This window comes from Topomyia yanbarensis, chromosome 3 (genome assembly GCF_030247195.1).
Source record: "Topomyia yanbarensis strain Yona2022 chromosome 3, ASM3024719v1, whole genome shotgun sequence".
Classification (NCBI taxonomy): Eukaryota; Metazoa; Arthropoda; class Insecta; order Diptera; family Culicidae; genus Topomyia; species Topomyia yanbarensis.
Window position 1 is genome coordinate 360,802,121 of NC_080672.1, and position 22,842 is coordinate 360,824,962.

Genomic DNA, 22,842 nt, shown 5'->3' on the forward strand with positions numbered 1-22,842 from the left:
GAGGTCTCACTCTTCAAGCATCTCCGTGTCTTATCACGTCTACACATTTTCACCCAAACTCGTTTTGCCCATACACGTGACTTCGACCGAAATCGTCCAATATGCTGCCACCGGTATCATCTTCGCAAACTCGTTTTGACTAATTTTATTCATCCAATACTGGTTTGACTTGAGGAAGTTGACCCCAGACTAGCCAATTTCTGGCTTCTCGTCTCGATGACATCTAGTTCTATTTCGTTAGTATCTGCACCATATAATTTAAGTTCTTTTCAAAGCTGTCGTAATGTTTAAGATTCCAACGACACCAATGTGCAACTATTATTTAAATTATACATTGAACTCTGGTTTATTGACCAAATGCATCCTTTCAGGAAAAACATTTTATTGTCAAATCAAAATGTGTGTAAGAAAATCCAGATTTACAAACATTCGCTAACAAAATATTATTGGTGCTAAAGCCGAAACTGAAAATAGTTAAATAATTTTCAGAACATATCTTTGAAAACTGTCAAAATTAAAATCATCTTTAATTGATATTCAAATGAAAACCCATCTCATTGAAAACATTCAAACATTGTTGTCTCTATAAAATCATAAACCCACCAAAGCCAGAGAGTTGATAATAATTTTGCGGTTACCCACCAAAACGCGACCGACCACATACCCCACTTTTGAGAGCTCATCCCCGGCCACGTTCGACGCACCATCCGGATAACCCGCACTGGAGTTTAAATTGTGCGGAATAATTTGCGATTAAATATGATTGCGCCATGTTCGAAGCGCGTACAATCGCAGAAAGGAGGCTAGACTTGGATTGGAATTGATTTTATCGGTCGTCATCATCATCATCATCATAGTCGCTCCCATGTGGCTTACCGGCAATAAACTTGGTCAGAATCCACGCCTCGATCGGTGTCAGCGAGTGGTGATACACGTGCAAATCCGTTATCTGAGACTGTTTCTTCCGTAGCACGAAGAATGTCGTGTCAGCGAACTCGGTCAGCTTCGATAGGTAGTACACGTAGCAGAGATTAAACATCTGTAACACAGAACAGCGAAAAGAAAAGGTTCATTCCCAGTTGGGCACTCGTAAAAAAAGTTACCGACAAAAACATGGTTTACTTACCCTCCGAGAAAGTGGCCCATCGTTGTAGTCAACTGTTTGGCACGTGAAACTGTATCCTTGCAGCCAGCCCGCCATCAGGTGCTACGGAACATAAAGACTATCAGTTGGGCGAATCCGATAGACGAAAGGGGTCGGGGTCGGTAGTCCCTCGTCAAAACATGTATATATCTCGATTATCATTGTTAGAACCCCGGCGATACGTGATAAAAACGTACCAATCTGGCGTATTCCTAACCCGAGCCAAAAGGGACAATATTGCTCACCTCGTAAAACATATAACCGCTCAGCAGCACTTGGAACAGGTTGTAGTAGATGATGATACGCCGCAGGTCCATGGGTTTTCGATCTCGCATGTACATCGGACCGAGCTTCAGAACCCAGAGCAGGTAGCAGACTATCAGTCCTAGCGTCGGTAGCGGGTTGTCCATAAAGGGGAGGTGTTTGGCGCGGGGGTCTGCAAAAGGAAGACAACGAGGGTTGAGCTTTGAGTAGTTGACGATTTTTTTTTCTTTTTGGGGAAAGGGTTTCAACAAACTAAATCGAGATTATAGCCAAGTGTAATATTGCACAACAGTTCAATGAGAGATTCCGTGCGAGTTGAATGCAATGGCGAACTTGTATGAAAGTGAATATAAGCTGCAACTTGCGTTGAAGTTTTTTTGGGATTCCTGTCTAGGTAGTAGTATATACGATTGGCTTTATTGTAAACATAGTGTTTTACTACTTCGTATTCATCAATTTTTTTCGATGTTACGAAGTGCCAGGCTGGTGGTGATGATATCGGTTAAAGACATACTCTACAAAATATTGTTCAAGTTCATCTTTTTCATCAAAAAAGTCGAAATTAAATTGCTACCAACAAAAATTTCGGATTTTCTTTAATGAATTATTGGACAAAAATATTTACAGTTTCCAAAAAAGTGATCAGTTCAGTTGAAGGAAGTTAATATATTTCATCAATATACAAGGAATTGTTTGAACAGATTGAAACGATACATGAGAGGTGTATCATTTTCAAATTGAATTTATTTTCATAAAAAGTACAATTAATGACAAAATACTCGTTGCCGGTAAATGCTGAACATGTTTAGAATATGGTTTGTCTTTTGTTACAATGGTTTTGTTAGAGGGAATCTTCTTATCCCACGTTACTGAAAGAAGTCTCATTTGATCAAACTTACCCCGGTGATCAAAGATACACCATTTTACGGTATCCAAATGTTTTGTTAATTCCACTATACTTTCAGGATTCTAAAACTTTACACTCACATGTAGTTTTCCTCACAGGATATTCCATGGTAAGATTCCCTCTCGAGAGAACCACTACAGTCTGGCTATATGCAGAAACAAGAAAAGACCTATTACACTGATGGCTCCCTCATGGAGGAGCGTGCCAGTGTCTACTGTCGTGACATGAGATTGGAACAGTCCCGCTCGCTAGGTAGATAATGTACTGTATTCTAAGCAGAACACTTCGCGTGTACAATCAGCTCTTCAGCGGAGCTAGTTCATAACAGTTGTAAACTTCTGCTCGTTCCGATATCCAGGTTACCATCAAGGCCCTTAGCTCGGGCAACTCACGATTCAAGCCTATAATTACATGCAAAATTGAATTCGAAGAACTTGGCATTGACAAGCAAGTTGGCAAGCTCGTCTGGGTGCCCGGAAGTTCCGTTATTATTGATAATGAATGGGCCGACGAATCGGCCAGAGCAGGCACAGAGAATGCCTTTGTCTGTCATGAGCCTGCTTTGTCAATTTAAGGGAGTCCTCTACTTTTGAAGCCCGAAATTGTAATCAATGACATTTGAAGTTCGCCAATGTTTTTTTCATTAAAATTTGCAAGTCAAAACATGTAGCTTTAAATTAAAAATTCAAATTTTATTCAGTGAATACTATACAGTTTACAGCTTCCCAAAAAAAAAACAGCACTATTTTAGACCTCGAGAGTAAAGGACCTCCTTAAACAAGTTGGATACGCGAAAAAATTCGATCTTAGGCTTCAACTTAGCACTGCTATAAACACAATATGCAAACGGGTTGTCAAACAAAAGTGGGATTTGGAAAATCGTATTGCACTCTTCGAAACAACGCTGTAGCATGTTGATCAGGGCTTAAACAAGTGAGTGCAAACTCATTCGTTATCGAGCACTCATTCGAGATAGAAGTCTTTTGTTGTCGGTCCGTACACTCTATAGCGACAAATAGTGTTAATCCGCGTTCAAGGTTATTCGCACACTCTACGCCTATTTGAGGTTTCAGTATTTTTCCCTTCTTTTGTGTTTCTGTTTCTGAGTACCGTTAGCCGGTCAGTGACAAGTGAAGCAGTATTCTAGTAAGCCGTCTGGATACCGTTACCTACACAAGTTAAGTAGCCCGCGAAGAAGGCCAAGGACAGAGGCGAGGCCTTGTGGTTAAAACCCGACAAGGACAAATACGCCGACGTCCTAAAGTCGATGAGGGCGGCCGAAAGCCTCTCGGCCCTTGGGCAAGATGTGCGTAGCGTGAGACACACCAACACAGGAGAAATGCTTCTGGTGCTGAAGCGAGGCGCACAATCTAGTGCGGTGTACAAGGCCTTGGCCCAAGAGGTTCTTGGTAAAGGCGCCCAGGTCAGGTCGCTAGGGGCGGAAATGACTCTCCAGTGCAAGCATCTGGACGAGTTCACGACCGCAGATGATGTCGTCGCAGCCGTCAAGGAGCAATGCAACGTGACAATCGAGCGGGCCTCTATGCGTTTTAGAGGGGGACTCTCCGGCACTCAAGTAGCCTACCTCAAGCTACTGAAGGCGGATGCCAAAAAGGTTACCGAGAAAGGTAAACTGAAGATCGGCTGGTCGGTATGCCCAATTAGCATACCCCAGCCGCCTTCAGTGGATAGGTGCTATCGGTGCCTTGAGTCCGGCCATAAATCCTACGAGTGCAAGGGCATAGACAGGAGCAAACTATGTCGTCGCTGCGGCGAGGAGGGGTATAAGGAGCGGGGTTGCACTAAGGCGCACAAGTGCCTTATCTGCACCGCTAAGAAGCAAGCCCGTAATCATGCTATGGACGGATCTTCATGTCCCTTCGGTGAGGCAAATAAGAAGAAGCCGTGAGCGTTACACAGCTAAATCTTAACCATTGTGCAGCAGCCCAACAGCTGCTGTGGCAGTCGGTCTAGGAGTCGAGGACAGATGTCGCCCTCCTATCAGACCCGTACAGCATCCCTGCCGGCAACGACAATTGGGTGTCGGACGGGTCTGGAATGGTGGCAATCTGTACAACGGGACGGTTCCCGGTTCAAGAGGTAATACACCCCTCCGCCGAAGGTGTTGCGATTGCCAAGATCAATGGTGTGTTCTATTGCAGCTGCTACGCTCCACCAAGGTGGCCCATAGAACAGTTCAACCAGATGATCGACAGACTCTCGGCAGACCTAGTGGGCCGGAAACGGTAATCATAGCGGGAGACTTTAACGCTTGGGCAGTGGAGTAGGGCAGCCGCTGTACAAATAGCAGGGGCCAAGCGCTAATGGAGGCGCTTGCGAAACTCGATACTGTGCTAGCTAATAATGGCTCCGCTAGTACATTCCGTAGAAACGGGGTGGAGGCGTGGATTGACGTAACATTTGCCAGCCCGAGTCTGGCTCCAGGCATGGAATGGAGGGTAGACGAAGGCTACACCCATAGCGATCATTTAGCAATCCGCTTTAGGATCAACTATGGTGTGCAGCATCCGAGGGCGGGAGATCCCTGTCAGGTACGCGAGTGGAAGTCCAATCACTTCGACAGCGAAGCTTTCACCGTGGCCCTGGGACTAGAGGCCAACACCGATAGCCTAAGCGGGGATGCGCTGGTAGCTGTTCTATCACGCGCGTGCGACGCCTCTATGCCGAGAAAAATCCTGCCAAGAAACAGCAGATGCCCGGTATACTGGGAGGTATACTGGGAGGGAGGTAGTTATCGTCAACAACCGCAAGTTGGCACAACATGCAGTTATCCATGTGGGAGAAGTCGCGATCACTTCACAGCGGAGTCTGAAGTCTCTCGGAGTCATTATGGACGACAAGCTGACCTTCGACAGCCATGTCGACTATACATGCAAGAGAGCGTCGACTGCTGTTGCGGCTCTATCGAGGATGATGTCCAACAGCTCAAAGGTATGCGCCAGTAGACGTAGGTTGCCGTATCTATACTCAGGTACGGCGGCCCGTTATGGTCAAGAGCACTGATGGTAACCAGTTACCTACAGAAACTAGAGAGCACCTACCGCGTGATGTGCTTCAGAGTGATATCTGCCTACCGCACGGTATCACACGATGCATCCTGCGTGATAGCGAGCATGATGCCAGTCGGGCTGGTCATTCGGGAAGATGAGGAGTGCTTCGAGCTACGTGGAAATAGAGGAGCCCGCGAGCGCACCAGGGTGACCTCGGTCGCCAGATGGCAGCGTGAGTGGGACAACACCTCGAAATGTAGGTGGACCCACCGGCTGATACCTAGCATATCGAGCTGGGTGGGAAGACCCCATGGGGAAGTTCACTTCCACCTGACACAATTCCTGTCAGGCCATGGCTGTTTCCGACAGTACCACCACAGGTTCGGGCACGCGGAGGTCCAAGCCTGCCCGGACTGCCCAGGTGTAGACGAAACTGCCGAACACATACTGTTCGTATGTCCTCGGTTCGACGTCGAAAGAAGAGCAATGCTTGACGTCTGTGGCTGGGACACAACCCCTGATACCCGTATTCAGCGGATGTGTCAATCGGTGGAGAAGTGGAACGCAGTCTCGGCTGCTACCACCCAGATTGCCTGTAGGCTACAGGTAATCTGGCGAACCGAGCAACGGACGACGGGCACGACTAACTAGTGATTGGTTAGTTGGAACGAAAAAGGCCGAGCGCAAAAAAGTGAGTCAATGGTCTGTTCATGCCGAAGCAGGTTTGGCGCAGCGACTGGCAACCGCGTAAGGGGTAAACCTAGCCACCCCGAAGTAAGACAGAAGAGTGAGTGTATAGGCGTATACGTGGACTGCCTCATGCCAAGACGGGAGGGTCGTAGCGTAGTATGTTGGGACTTAGCTATCGATGCCTCATGGCGTGGCAGAGGAATGAAAGGGTGAGCATCCAAGTCAGTCTCACACGGCATGTTAAGGGTGAGTACAAAAGTCAGCCTCACATGGTATGGTAGAGGCTAGCACAAAAGTAAGCCTCGCAAGGAACGAAAATGTGGAGTGTTTGAGAGTGAATCAAGGTGCGATAGAGAGAGCACCCAAGTAAGCCTCATACAGGACGTATGAACGCGTGAGTGAGAGTGAATGAGTTCATTAAGTACAGCCATCCCCCCAGAAGTAATACCGAGAGGTAGTTCCTGGGGGGAACGATGGCGGAGCCCAATGGAGTTTAGTCGGTATTAATGGCAGCGTCACCAGTCGAGCCCGACATGCCCCCAGTACACCCCGTGTGGTAGCTTGGACACCTACCGATAGCACGTGTACTGGGCGTTCTCCACTGTAAAAAAAACACACACAAGTTAAGTATCAGTTTACGTTTCCTTTTCTTTGTTGTCTTAATAACGTGCACTGGGTAATAGGCCCGTGCAAAAATGACTTCCCCTGACGGACTTATCTACTGACGAAGGCGACTGTGATGAACCCCAGGAGGGAACATTTCCTCTCCCAAACATCTTCGCAAAAGGCCAGAAGGTGTCTCTTCATATCCCCCCCCCCTAAAATAACTACTCAAGGAAGTACTGGTGCAAAACAGAAGCAAGTCGCTCCCAGTCTCAGAAATCTGAGCTCTGAAAAGGAGTTCCCAGCACTTCCAGGAGCATCAAAAACCCCAAGTGTTCTCATATCTTAGCCAGAGGAAGAAAACAGCGCTGGCTTAATAAATTTCTCTGACATTATGAACCGTATTCTTACAGCTTTAAATATTTCTGACCCCTTAAAAGCATCTTGATAAGCTTTCTCCCTGCAGTAAAAACATTCTTGATGCAGTTCACTGCGAAATGGCCCCTTCTTTCAGCGATTGTATCCTTCAATACCTAATTCATCGAATGAGATCAAGGATTTAATTACTGTTCTACAGAGGAATTGCAGAAGCATTATATCGAAAATCGATTCTTTTAAAATCTTACTAAATAATTTGAAATGGGATGAATTTGCACTATGCGAGACATGGCTTAGTTTAGAAATAAACCTGCACTTCCACGATTTTAACATTATCCGCTTGGATCGAGAAGACTCTTGCGGAGGAGTACTTTTGGGGATCAAAAAGTGCTATTCTTCCAATCGAATCGACCTCACCTCGACACCTGGCATTGAAGTTTTCGCTTGCCAAATCAAAATTAAGGGCAAAGACCTTTGCATTGCTTCCGCCTACATCCCCCTAGAGCCACAGTCAGGTATCGACGGCTTTGCGATATTGCGGAACTCCTCCCCGCACCGAGTTTAATTTTAGGTGACTTAAACTCCCACGTTACGGCATGGGGTTGCCTTCATGACGATAATCGATCTACCTCACTCCATGAGCTTTGTGACAACTTCAATATGACCATTTTGAATGACGCGGATTCCTGTTCCTCCAGCGCGTATGAGCGACATCGTTGCCAATCGTAATTAATATTGCTAACGGCTTAGGGCCACCAAATACAATCAATGTTTCGTATGACCTCACACGAAATATTGATTGGAAGATCTACGCGTCCGCGATATCCGGAAAAGTAGAGTCGACACAAGCGCTTCCTCCGGAGGAAGAAAACGGGTTCCTGGCTGGCTTGATTCTTGATACCGCGATTCAAGCTCAGACTAAACGCGTACCAGACGCGAACTCTCACGGGCGTCCTCCCAACCCATGGTGGGACAAAGAGTGCTCAGACGTGTACGCGGAGAAGGCAGCCGCGTATAAGACCTTCCGGAACAACGGGCTGCCAGCCAACTACCGACGGTACGCGATGGCAGAAACGCGTATGAAGAGTTTAATGAAAGTCAAAAAACGTAGCTACTGGCGCCGCTTCGTCGACGGGATAACGAGAAGCACTCTATGGAGCATGGCCCGGCGCTTACGAAACCGAAACAGTACTAACGAGAGCGTGGAATATTCAAAGCGTTGGGTATTCGATTTTGCCATATTGATTGAGTCATAGCGAATTTCGTCGCCGGATGGCAGAAACGCGTATGAAGAGTTTAATGAAAGTCAAAAAACGTAGCTACTGGCGCCGCTTCGTCGACGGGATAACTAGAAGCACTCTATGGAGCATGGCCCGGCGCTTACGAAACCGAAACAGTACTAACGAGAGCGTGGAATATTCAAAGCGTTGGGTATTCGATTTTGCCATATTGATTGAGTCATAGCGAATTTCGTCGCCGGAAGTCGACATCTTGGATTTCAAAATGGCGTTAAACATAAATTTCTGGCACCTAGTCGTGAAGACCATTCCGAAAATACCAATATTGTTGAAATTCGGGTCATAAGGAGTCCAGACCCGTCTCTTCCATCATTCCGAAAATCTACTAAGTCTTTTGCATTCTTTTGCGGTTTTTGCAAAAACTGTGTTAATTGCGAAATCCTTGCAAAAAAACTCTTTTGCTGAGGGTTTTTCAGGCGGATTTTCGAATTAACGCGGTTTTTTACGCGGAATTTTGAATCAACGCGGTTTTTTATGCGGATTTTCAAATTAACGCGGCTTTTCTTACGCGGTTTTTTACGCGGTACATATCCCCGCGTTAAAAAAACCTTTGGTGTACTCTCGTCTACACTACCTATGATCGCAAGTCAATTCCATAAAGATAGAAAATTCCATAGAAAAAAGAACAAATATGCGATCATGGGCAGTACATGGTTGTACTTTAGTCCAAGATGGTCTTGTATGTGGACATATTAGTTCAGAATTCTGTCAGTGAACGACGCTAAAGTAAATGTGACACATTCTTTCGTGACGTTACAACGATTTGATGAACAAATATGTTATAACTTTATCAAATGAAGGCCTACATCAAAACTTATTACAGATTCGGAAAGTAGACAAAATTTCACGAAATATTTAATCAACATAAACAATCCTCTTGCAGTATATTCAGTTTATGTTGTCAAACTTTTCTTGTAGCCGACTTGCAAGTGCGTAAAAGACTCTAGTCCAAAATATGCTTTATATCGTTATTCCCAAGATTTCATTGAGAAGCTGAGAAAATTTCCTACCGATTTACATACAAATATCTTTTAGTTAAGAGTTTAGTTGTCTGTTTGCTGGAAAAATAGGTTCCAAATCGTTGGTTTTGCATGTGAAATGATGTAATAAAAATAATTTTGCGTCGAAACGAAAAGAATGAAATCAAAGAAAGAATTTTAGATCTTGCTAAGATATATTATTTTGATGATAATAATGATAATGTTTATTATTTACTATTTTAAGATAATTAACGAAAATGCTAATAATATGTAACACTAACTTTAAACTAATTTATTTTGTAAAATAATACCAAATTCACTTAACTGACGGATATTAATACATTTTATTTCTGTAAATTTTCTTGCCTTTCTAATAGAAACAAAAAATACAATAAGTGTCATACTTTTTCAATTAGAGCTAGAATTAGAGAAAATAATATAAAAGTATTCAAGTTCAATAACCCAAACACATGGAAACAAGAAAAAATAAGAGTACCGTGTCAAAGAACAAATTATACAGCTCTTCTAGACGAACAATCTGAGGCATTCAAGTGGTGATGTTAATTATTTTCGAGAAATGAACGAAAAATCGATAAAAATGTTAGTTTTTAAATAAATTAGGTCTAAAAGACTACTTAACCTTATTAACTCAAACAAGCGAAAACACTATTCAATAGGAAATTTTCTCACCATTCGAATGGAACGATTTAAACTACAAAATACACTTTTTGAATTAAAGGTATTTAAAGACCAACTAATTATTTACAGAAAAACTTCAAAAACTCTGTGATTTGATGATAGCCCTAGTAAAAACTGAGGTTTTACGGTTGTTCTATAGCCAGTCATAAAACTTAGATTGTATTTGTAACATGCTATAAAACTTCGATTGATACTTGAGAGGTGTAGAATGATATGATATAAATATGATCCCCTATCACCCTTCTATAGATATTTATTCATGAACCAAAAACCCTGTATGACTTTTATAGAAAATTCAACGAAGAAACAGTCTCGAAGGCTACAAAGCGATCTGACACTTGTGGAAACAGTTATTACGTAGAAACCAGCCCCCTGTCAAGGACGACGTCTCTGTACAGCCAGCATCACTGCCATGAAAATCAAAACATTAATTTTGAATCGAATGATTAAAAGCTGTAATTAGTTACTAAATGTTGATCTATTGAATAATATGGTATTAAATCATCCCATAAGATACAAAACTTCGTGTGGAATGCTTGAATATCGTGTATAGTGCCGAACATAATTCTTTGTTTGGGGCTTTATAGCTATAATGCCCCATATATGTTGGTCGCTGTCAAACTCCATATGATAGTATAGGGTTGCCAGGGGGCTGGTAGAAACAGATAAATGCTCTCACCATTGATAAAATATAAATTTTTTCTAGCACCACTGCATTTGGCTATCCCATTATATGCAATTTTGCTTAGGCTTTCTCGTATTGTGTTTAAATATATGATCCGAACTATTTAGTCACTTCACAAGAGTTTTGCGGGATAAATTGAGGCTTCTTTTGTACACAATAAGAGAAAGCGAAAAATTCTGTATATAATTCGACCGTCAGCAGCAGTGATGTCATGAAAATTGAAATTTCTTCAATCTTCGGTTTTTGGTTGTAACTCTTTCGACAACCGTCAAATCGTTTCGCGAGCTTCGATGTTTTCTTTTCTTGATAAATTTCCCATAAAATCACATATCGATTTATTTTTAGGAGGCACTTGGCGATTCTTGGAAGAATTATTTGGTATAAGTCACTTTTCCCATATGAAATCTCATGTGAACTTTAACGGTGTCATCGATCGAGTTTAGAATTGGCTTAGTTATGCTAGGACCCAAATAGAGTTACATTAAGTTGCTCGGCGCAAGATTTTATTTTTTTATGTAACTCTAATGTACACATTTAAACAAATGTATAGGAAGCTTGAATCAAGCTTAATTTTGCTCAGTATTATTTTTCTTTTAAATTTTAACACAAATTTAGAAAACCACGCTATTGAATGTTCTCAATATTGAACAACTAGTCCGAACGCTCAATTGTATTCGTGGTAAACAATTTCTGCTAACAATGCAAACTTTTTTCGAACTATAAACAAAACACTGAGCCAGCAAAAGAATAAACATTGCAACAAAGGCAAAATTCCAACACAGAAGAGGCATGCACGACACCAACACTACTTTTCACATTATTCGTGGCTTAATTTACCGACACCCGAATTAATTCACGTAAACTATAAAAAATGAGTGTTTAACATACAAAATATGTTCGATCCAAATCACCAGCATAAATATATATTAAAATATATGTTGCCTGTCTCTTTGCTACCAAGATCAATTACCAAATCCAATCTTTCCGGTTCCCCGTGAAAAATAGCACTTTGAATTGAGTTGCTGGCATTTTTTTCATATTTTTTCATATTTCACATGTCAGTCAATATAACTTTCTCAGAAACTCTGCTTTCGAGCACCAATCAATCATTTTCCATCACCAAGGTACCACAATATAACAACAAATTTACCAGCCGTTAATTCCTCCAGTGCGCGCCAGTAGCGCCCAAACATCGAACCGATGGTCTTTTCCTGGTACCCATCTCGGACGGCCAACATCACTGCCTGTTTCATTTCCATTGTAAAATCGCTGATATTTGCTAGATATTCGTGCTCCATTTTTTCTGTTCTCTCACTGTTTGTTGTTTTGTTTACACTGTTTGCTGTTTTTTATTGCTTGCTTCGCCGACTGTGTCACAATTTGCAAAATGCGAAATTCAATCACTAGGTCCGCGGAACAATTTTTCGACCGAAAAATAAATTCGCCATGATTGGAAAGAGGAAGAAGAAGAATAATCACGCGTCAGCACACCGCACAGCCGTAGCTGTGGAAATACTGAAAAACTCGCGAACAACCGACCCGTCCGATGTCGAACTTCAACTAACGCTAATTGGCAGTCCTCCAAGAACCTATATGGAGTAGTTAAACTACCATGGTACAAACCGTAGCCGGTACAGTAACTCGTCATCGAATGCCATAAGAACCGGCACACAAGAACAAAATGCATACACGTTCTGTGTAAACATAGCAACCCCTGCGAAATCCGCGCGCGATTAGCCGCGGTGCGAGCCAACTACGATGGTGATTCGAAGGTAAACACGTTGGGGTGATCCTCGATGTTCTCTTCGAGTTTCAACTTTAGGCCTACTACAAGCTTATGCTTCAAATGAGTTTTTCTCTTTTGGGTCATCTTAAGACTTAATCTCGTCTCGCCTGAACATAGGTACAGTACATATCTGCTGGCAATGATATTGAACTGGTCGCATTCGAAACAGTAGGTACACAGCAGAATGAAAAGTGGAGTTCCTTGGTCATTCGGGCCCCCCCAATTGGCGGATAGCTACTCGAACAACAGAAGAATTCCCATAAACTTCACTGTCAGAGCCAAGGCTAATAACTTCAAGTGCGAATGCATCGTTTAAAACAACAACAAATCATACATCGGCTGGATTGATGTAGGTTGGTATGTACCGAGCGTCATGGTTAAACGAAGGCTCGCAGGAGAACCATGTTTCGCGCAGCAGCTAGCACCGGCATGCGTACGGCTAAGCGTACTACATATGTACCTGTGCAGATGGTAGGTAATTACAATTAAGATAGTGCGCTATTTTCGCTGTCCGACGAACAACGAACAACCACCATTGACCTTCACTGCGGCGACTCATTGTGTAGGCCGTTTGTCTGGTTGAACTTTCGATGTAATTCAATGAAGCGGATGGGCAGACTTTCGTCGAGTTATTTAGTTACACCTGAATGGACTCTAGGCTTCAGGTTCTAGGGTATGTTTCGTTTGGTTGCATGGTTAATAAAACATTGCCAACGATCTTCGAATAATATGCGGATTTTAGTATATCGGCAAAACAAGAACGCACTTAAAAAACTTCTAGCTCATCAATTTTCCGAGGTAATATTCAACTTGTTAAATGTTACTTTGAATTTGTTGGGACCAAATTAAAATCACAGAAAGAAAGCGATTGAAACACCATGAAATTCTTGTAAATAAATTTTAAACTGTCAAAAGTGATCCCAATTGGACAATTGCCATTCCTACCAACATTGGACGGGTTGCCATGCAATGTCGGGGCTTACGCTGCCAAAAAAGCTGTTTTCCCTTATACTCTGGCTTTTTTCTACTACTTTTTTCTACTTCATATCCAATACATCGCGCCGCATAGTGGTGTTAAACACGTTTGGACAATACCATCTGAAGTGATGTCTTACTTCCGCTCACGTTATCTGAACAGCTTAATCATATTGCATTGTACATCTTCTTGCACCTTCTGATGAATCATCGTGAACATAATACTTTCAATAAATAAAACAAATTAATTGCATTTGGAGCCACTTCGCATAATACTTCTTTCGCCTATATGCTTATCAGAGCAAATTTATTTGTACTTAATACTTAATGTATAATGAGGCCTCAAGGCACTCTGGTAGTGTGTACGTGTGAATAGAAAGTATGTACGTAGAAAAAAATGTGCTTTGATTTGCCATCGTTTGATCCATATAGAACACCTACACAATTGGAAATGAAAAAAATCTGTCGATTCATTTGATAATCATAGTTCGAGCATAGTATCTAAATGCTGCTTTTCTATTTCGATTATAGAGGTTTTAACCTTGTGGTCATTTGAGTTTTTTTCGGGTTAGAAAATCTCCTTGGAAAATTTTTTTATCCTATGTGCGGGGTTGGGAATCGAACCCAAGTGAGCTGTGTACAAGGCAATCTATTTACCATCTACGATATGCCCGCCACCCAATGCACGTTACACATTTGTATTGCGTGCCCCGGTGCAATGTAGGAAAAAGAGTTCTTAGAACTCGATAGTTTTTCTATGATTATCAAATGAATCGAATGATGTTCTTCTTCAGCTATTAAAGTTTTATACGAATCAAGCGCAGGCGGGGCTAAGCACACTTTTCTGCTTGTGCACTTGCAATGCAAATACAACACAGTATATACATAGTACCCTTCGCCGTGGTTGTGGTGTCCTCGTGGCGGTAAAGAACTTCCTCGCAAAGTCGAAAGTTTGGCGCGTATCGCAATTCTGCGCATCGACCTTCCGCACCAGTCTGTGTTTATTTACTGCATATACCTAGGGCCAAATAGCGACCCAGTTTGATATAAGGCTCATGCTAATGCCGTTCAAATGATTATGGACGAAGCAAGCAGCTTTAATTCTACACTGTTCTCATAATCGATAACTTCTTACCCGTTTTCAATCATCACTCTAAAAAATGTTACCTAACGGGTAATGGCTCATCCGGACAAGGAATATATGGCTTTCGGCGGTCTGCACCAAACCTGCCAACTTATACACTAAAAATAATGAAATTTAACCCTATAGTTCCCAACATCGTCGAGTCTTTAGAAAACTCTAAATAAAACTACCAACACATGAGTTTATGTTGTCACCCGCTCTATCATTTCTTCACAACCCTCACACCTTTCGCAAACACACGTTGATTAAATATTTGTAGTTTTCTGTTAAAGGCAATTGAAGCTCAGAGTTGAAAATTCGGGGGAAAAGTGGAAAAAAACTATTTTCTGTGTAGAGGTAAGATTTATTAAACAAACTGTTAACTGTTTTTGAAAATATCAGAAATAAAAACAATTAGGTAGCCTGTTAATAGTATTTCACTGTACATATGGATTGTTTTTTTTCTTTTTTGGAATTAATCGAAAGTTTAAGTTTTGCCTTTCTCCTATGGAAAGGCTGAGATAAATAATAATCAGAATGTTATCTAAAAGATGCAAAACTCTATAAAATGTGTTCCAAATTGCTAGAATTTATAGTTTCAGCTCACTGATGCCCAATTAGACTGCCCAGAAAAATAATGAATTTTTGAAAACTCAATCGGCCCACCCCTGATTCGATTCCTAGTCCCACCAGGAGTACTTGCTCCAAATTTGAAGCAAATCGGACAAGTCTAGCTACCGGACCAACGTGCCTGAAGTTTGTATGGGATTTTTCGACAATTTACATGGAGAAAACCCACTAACTCGCATTTTCGCCGCTAGGTAGCATTGTATGTATCGTATTATCACTGTAGGTGAAAATAAGAAAGATAATTTAATTGTCTACAACTTTGTTTAAGACCGCTAGTGAATTCGGCTTTGTTGAAAGAAGTTATTAAACTTTTAACGAAATGATGTCTAAGTCAATTTTGCATGGGGCCTAGCAGTGCATGGTAGTGTATCAGTACTCGATTCCCACGAACTATGGATTTTTGTGAAATAATCGATAGGTTTAGCCCACGATAAAAGATACGAGTTATGTTTTGGTTGCTAAATTTTAGTTCCAACATTGACCGCAGAGAGGGCGCCAACACAAACTTTTCATAGAAGAGAGATAGAATATCAAAATGTTCGTAAGAATTATTGAAAAATGCCCGTTCTACTACTTTGTGGAAGACACCTAATCTCTAACTCTTTCCGGTGAAAAGTTAGTGTTGGCGCCCTCTATGTGGTAAAATGTAGAACTAAAATATTCTAACCAAAACATGGCTCGTATTATTTACTACAATTCTTCTGAACATATTATAGGGCTAAATCTTACGGTTATTTCACAAAAATATTTAGTTCGCGCGAATCGAGTACTGATACATAACCATGCACTGCTAGGCCCCATGCAAAACTGACTCAGACATTACTTCACTAAAAGTTTAATAACTTCTTTTAACAAAGCCGAATTCACTAGCAGTCTTCGGCAAAGTTGTAGACAATTCAGTTATCTTTCTTATTTTCAATAACAGTGATAATACGATACATACAGTGTCACCTAGCGGTAAAAATGCGAGTTAGTGGGTTTTCTACATGTAAATTGTCGAAAAATCCCATACAAATTTCAGGAGCGTTGGTCCGGTAGCTAGATTTGTCCGATTTGCTTCAAATTGGGTGCAAGTACTCCTGGTGGGACTAGGAATCGAATCAAGGGTGGGCTGATAGGGGTCATTTTGTTCTGTCACTCTAATGCCCAATCCAATCCACATTTACCAGTTTGGACGCCCTCGGCGAAACCGGATGCTTCGGGAAGGTAGCTAAGTTCCTGAATTGAGCTCACATCTGCTTCTCATTAATATCTGACCTAATTTTCTCAAATATAGTCCCAAATGAAAGCGACGCCCGATTAGAACATCATAACAGATAGCTATCAAATGTATATCTCATGTTGATATTTATTACTCTCTGTGTTATCTTTATTATTTATACCGATCAGGAACGCAAGAAAACTTCTATCAATATTATATCTTCTGGTGCTCATTGAATTGATAATATGATATTAATGTACACATACAACGATGATGTTACAGTAAGTTATACAGTGTGTCTAGGTTTTAAAATAAACTTAGAAAATTTGGTGCAGTAAGTTTGAATGAAAAAAAGTTATTCTGAGAAAATAGGATGAACGGATAAATAAAGGACACATTTTTTACTTAAATTTCCATAACAAACGAACAAGATGCACCAGTTTCCAAACTTCGAGAAAAATCGTTGATTAAGCTTTAAAATACACACCAAAAAATTAAGAATTTTATCATTGACGTAATTGCAAACATGACACAATTTAGCAACCCGTAATTCTCGAAATGACGAAACATTACCGTGTTCCATTTAATTTTACATGAAACATATACTTTACATGCGCAATGACATAAAATTACACTTACTGCCACTGAAAACAAACGCAATATGTGGAGTAAAATTACACGATTTACGAAAATCAACGTCATGTAAAATTAAAACCAAACGTAAAACTAAGTTATTTTTGATGCTCGTATATGTCAGGGTCAGGAGACGTAAATTTACACGATTTTTTCTAGGTGTGTAAAAGCTGAAAATATGGAGAAGTTTATACGAATAGAAAAAAAGTTATCCAAAAAATAGTAGGGTGGGACACCACTTTTTCACTTAAACTGCCATAACAAACGAACGAAACTCACTAGAGCTTCGAAATTTCGAAAAACATTGTCGATTAAGTTTTAAAACAAATGCTGAAAATTTGGTGCAGTTTGCTCGAACGGAAAAAAGGATGTACTGTAAAAATAGGGTGAACGTATTAATGATACACTGTATATTCTTTAACAATTATCTTTGAACGCTAACGGTTACGCAAATGACAGTTTATTTACATATAAGCTGAAGTCTCTTTTTATGTGTAGTAATTCAACTTTTTAAAGCAAATTTTCGAAGTTTTTGATTTTTTATTTGCGTTTACCACATTAATTTTACAAAATTCCGCGTTTTGAGTATAGACAAGTTTTAGATGCAAGTGGTTGGAGAACTTCTCAGTGAGGTGATTGTTTGACTTACTTGGTTGCAGTTGGATTAAAAGATGACATTGTTTATTTTATGAGGCACTCGTCTGACACACAACTTTGAATAGGAGGCATATGATTTAAATGCTAAAGCCATTCTCATGAAAATCTTTGGAATCGTGAAGTTATCAAAGAGCTTCTAAAAATTATAATTTTCCTATAAAACTTATTTCGAAGAATATGTAGGAAGTATCAAGCAGTCCAGATGAAATAAAGAAACGCGAATTGAAATCAAAAAGCATTTTCAAACTAGTTTTTATGGCTTAGTCAAATGAGTATACAATAAATTTTCCTCTAAGCTATGCTGCATATTGCGAAAACGAATTTTTAGGTTGCATGATATATTATACTGATCTCCACAATTTTCGTAATGTATTTTGAGGATCTTGATAAGTCTTTCAGTGCGATTGCTCCAACTTATGCGGGTTTATGCAATTTATGCAGGTTTATGAATACTCCAAACTTATCCAGTTTGTGAGTTTCAAGTTTGTGCGTTTTTTGAATTTCTAAACTATCGCGACTTTTTTGTTTTATCCTCCGCATAAAAAGTGTTTGAGTTTACTTGAGTATTATATCTTTTCATTCCTCGTAAGATAAGTTCAATGTTTAATGGTTGAACTGACAAATGATTTGAATGCGTTTTAGATAATCCTTGAATTATCTAAAAAGTTAAAAGCAAATTTTTTTGTTAATTTACTTCTTATCAATTAATCAAATTTGGAAAAATGTGTCACAGAAAAAATATAAAATATTCAAGAATTCGTCCCATAAAAGAAACATCAACAATTTGTCGAATTTTCTCATATATATGTTATATTCGCAGTTGATAGATATAACTTCTGTGAAAGAATTGCATTTCTAGCAATTTATTAGGTGCGAGATAATTGTACTGGTTTGTTTAGTCTTCCCCATATCAAAAGTTCCAACAACAAATCCCCAAAAGAGACTTATTTTGAAACCTCAAAACTCATTTGCTGCTTTGAATCTATACAGAATCATAAACAAAATTTGTCGTATTCTCCGTTAAATAATGTACGTAAAATATCCGCTCAATGTTACCATGTCGCATCGACATTATTTCTAAAAACCATGTAAAACACGTTAACATACAAGAAAAACGCCAAAGCGCACTATTTAGAATCTAAAAATAGCACCTCTTTCCTAATCTGAAAAGATATTATAATGCTTTTCAGTCTATCGTATTATTGAGTAAAACTGAATAAAAACAAAGCGTATGACACCAGGAAAACAAACAGCACTTAGGCTTGGGCCAAGTTTTCTGAGTGCGTTCTAGAAACGTCTTCTGCATCTATAATCGTTTTGCCCTTGACGGATGCGTGGAATATTATGCTAACATTAAACATCTGTCGAAAACAACGTCGTTGATTCATGCAGGAAACTTTCCCATCAAACTCAGAATACCCAGGTTCAAAGCGGCAATATCGATAAATAATAATCTGCCTGTCATATATGAAGACTTTTTTTTCAATAGGTTCGATCTGCCTCTCTTTGTTTACTTTCTCTTCCACGAATTACTCGGTCATCTTCCTGATTTCCCTTCAACTGTTTGCATAATAAGCTAGTAAAATCTTTGGTCTTTCGAAACATACTCATAAATGTTTAAAAAGTTTTATGATTTTGCAGTAATAATCGTATAAAAGTAATAACTATCAGCCAGCATGTATGCAATCATCCAAATTTTTATAGAGATCCGAGATATAGATCGAAAGTTACAGCGTTTCGAAGCGCGCTTCGTCTACCAAGAGCAGTGGTAACTTAAAATTTTAAACTCGATTTTCTCTAAACGTCATTTTACCAAAAATGGTTTTTCCGTGATCACAATTGTAGAAAACCACTCAACCGATTTTCTTCAATTTTTTGTTCATTGATCTTAATTAATTTTTCTCATACCTTAACGAATTCCTTCTTAAGCATAAATTTTTGTTTTGTGGATGAGAAATTTTTAATACAATTTTTAGAGCTTCAGTGATTTTTTAGGTAAAACGATCCCGAATGCAGGAAAAAAAATATTATTTGTTCAGCTGATCATTAAGGTACGAGGAATTCTCATATACCAATGGATTTTTTTGAGTTTTGGGATTTTAGTTGATCTATTGGTATTCAATCGTGATCACCGCAAACCTCTTAAATAAAGAATGGTTTCGGGGAAAAGGTCATAACTTCGCCAATTATCAACACATTTTTAAAAACTTATGCTTATTTATTTCATTGAAATATGTGCTACCAAAATACTATAAGATTGATGTAATGAAACTATTGCTTTATGCCTTTACGTAAATTCAAACTTTCTTGGCATTATTCGCAACACCATAAATTATTTAGATTTGCAGGTAGTCGGTAGTCGCTTTGATGACATTGGCCACCTAGCACGGTCTTAATGCCCGGGAGAATTTGTCATTGTTCAGAGCAAATTTCACACCAATTCCTCATCGATTTCCACCATTTTCCAAATTTGAAATGATTGATGCAATGCTTCAATTGGCTGCTATTGAATTTCATCCCGATCTGACTTCCGGTTCCAGAGTTACAGGTTGGTTAGTGCAGAACATAGTGTTGTTTTGGTTTTGATTTATTAGAGACTACCCGAAAGTATCTTGATTACAGAGTATGTTCGTTGTGCTGGTATAATAGGGAAGCCCGGGGCTAGTTAGCGGTTGGGATAAGTTAGTGAAATCCCCTTTTCTCCGTTTTTATTAGACTATTGCGCAGATTCTCGTTGTGTACTTCAAGTAATCCAATGTGATTTTGTTGAAAAACATTGTGTGTTGGAGAAGTTGTGGGAGATAATGTGTTTGTGTTTCATTTTGTGTTATTTAACCCTCTACTGCCCAAATTTTTGCTTCCCTTCAAAAAACTTAAATAGTCTGTTTTTATGATGCGAAACCGAAAAACCGTGTAACTATGAGAAAACCATGTAACCCACTAAAAGGCGGGGTTGGGCTGTTGGGCCAACAACAATCTATACATATAAAATGAAATGGATTCCGTATGTTATCGCACAACTTAAGAACGACATGACGGATTTCATTAATTTTTACGTTATTTTCTTGGGTATTTTCTGTGGAAGGTTTTTTGGCATAAAAACAAAACATGGAAACTTTCTTAATCCACCTGTCAGTGCAATTGTGTTTTTCTCAAATATGCACCTTTTCCTTATGATATCTCTATATAAAAAAATGGTTTCCGTGTGTTAGTGCTTAACTCAAGTTCGACGTGATAAGTTTCTTTGATTTTGAGATATTTTCTGTGGAAGGTTCTTTGGCAGGAACATAACATATTAAAATTTTCTTAATGCACCTATTTGTGCAATTGGGACATTTTTAGTTTAGGATTGTTTTCATAGTTTGCCATTATATGGAGGCACGTAATAAAATGTCGTTGGTGTGTTATTGGGTTCCAGTTTTTCCGCGACGGTACTTTTTTGTTAAAAAGTTCTACTTTATGATATATCTTGCGTTCATGCATTTAAAAGGAAGAGCGGTTAAAGAGTTGATGAACAACGTGTATAAAGGCGCTATTCACAAAGGAGAGTATAAATGCAGCAATGCTTTGTTTTTACGAATTCCCATGATTCAAACGTATTCAAATTCCGATTCGACTTTGATAATGAAAGTAAGTCATTGAAAAGATTCGGAATAAATTTGGAGTACTGTCGATTCTTCCATGGCCCTGTTCATATTTATTATTAGATAAGAGGATATGTAAAATTAACCTGGCAATGCAATGCAATTATTTGTTTTCGTATTTTTTGCAAGTATATCTCAATACAATTCAATTCAATATAATACAATGACAATAATCTGTCAGCTGAAGCACTACATAAAAATATGAGAAAAGAGCGCAATGATGGCTTCGTAGCACATTACAATTTACTCAGATTTACGCACAAAATTCGAAATAAAATATTCCAAGAAGCATAAAAACACGAATAAATTAAGAATTTTACTCATTCAGCCAATATCTTTGAATTAAACAATTTAAAATATTTTCGTGTTCTCGGCGCTTTAAAAAATCAAAAATCAAAAAAATTGTCAAATGACGCGGAAAACGTTCACCTTCAATATTCTGTAAATATATGTTTGTCCTTTTGTTACTGTTCAGAGATATGAAGTTATTTGCCACGCGCCGCGCTTCTTCAACATGCGGCGTATTTCGATGATGCCCACGATAACGCACTAGCAACAGCCCACGCGAACACGACTAACGAGTATGATCAAACTTGCGTTCAAAACATTGCGGTATCTATCATGTAGCACGCGGCAACCTCTGTTGTATAGCAAATCGTAACTTCTATTGATTAGAACGTCGTCAGTCCTATTGTTAAAATTTTATTTAATATGTGTAAATTAAAATTAATATCATAAATGAGATTTTATAGTTGTAACGAGTACGATGCATATATGCTTTAGTTCACTTATTGTAAGCCTGAAATTTGTATGGAATTTAATACCACACAATAATTTAATATGGAATAGTTTTTTTCTTCTTTTTCATTGCTTCCCTCGTTCTGGAGGAAAGCTGATATAATCTTGAATCAATCTCCTTTTCCATCAATATCTTGTAAGATACGTTTGGCTTAAATATAAACCTTCATATTTGAACAAACTCGATTTGATATTTAGTCATTTGATAAACCTGATTGATCTTTTCAAAATTATTATAAAAATGATGGGTAAAAATATAATTCAATGAGATTTAGGATCAAACTTTTTGGAAAAATTGGAGGACTTCTGTTTATCGAACGATATACCTAGATCTTTTGCACCAATCTAGAGATGTGGTTTCATTTAGTCATCAGGCATCAGGGTGGAACAAAAATTACATTCCAGCTCCGAGCAACTTTTTAGGTACCATTTGGGTCCTAGCAGAACTGTGTAAATTCTTAGCTCGATCCCTGAAACTATATTTTTGCGCGCACTTAAAGGTTTTTTTTATTAAAGACTCTTTAAACGCCGTGCGTTCATTCGAGTCTGTAAACTTTAGAAATAACCCCGGAAAGGGTTAAAGTTTACATGGGATTTTTTTGGGAAAATTCACTTTTACAAAATAACTCCTCCAGGAGTCGTTCATTACTTCTTAAAAATAAATCATTGTGTGGTTTTTGTAGGAAATTGAACAAAGAAACAAAATCTAGAAAACCACGAAACGATCTGACGCTTG

The 22,842-nt window shown here is 39.4% G+C and overlaps 1 protein-coding gene across 3 annotated transcripts in view; it reads right to left on the bottom strand.

The window, feature by feature from the left end:
- The window catches only part of LOC131690415 (elongation of very long chain fatty acids protein 7-like), a 104,342-nt gene that overhangs the window by 21,117 nt on the left and 60,383 nt on the right, over positions 1 to 22,842 (bottom strand). Inside the window, exons 1-4 of one of the 3 annotated variants that reach the window (XM_058976151.1) lie at positions 11,810 to 12,206; positions 1,390 to 1,580; positions 1,127 to 1,207; positions 877 to 1,039 (exon numbers count right to left, since the gene is read on the bottom strand). In XM_058976151.1, coding sequence (XP_058832134.1) covers positions 877 to 1,039; positions 1,127 to 1,207; positions 1,390 to 1,580; positions 11,810 to 11,957 — 583 coding nt within the window. In that variant the 5' untranslated portion in view covers positions 11,958 to 12,206. Of the gene's footprint in view, positions 1 to 876; positions 1,040 to 1,126; positions 1,208 to 1,389; positions 1,581 to 2,307; positions 2,349 to 11,809; positions 12,207 to 22,842 lie in introns of those variants that run through there. The other 2 variants (XM_058976153.1, XM_058976152.1) reach the window with 2 other exon arrangements.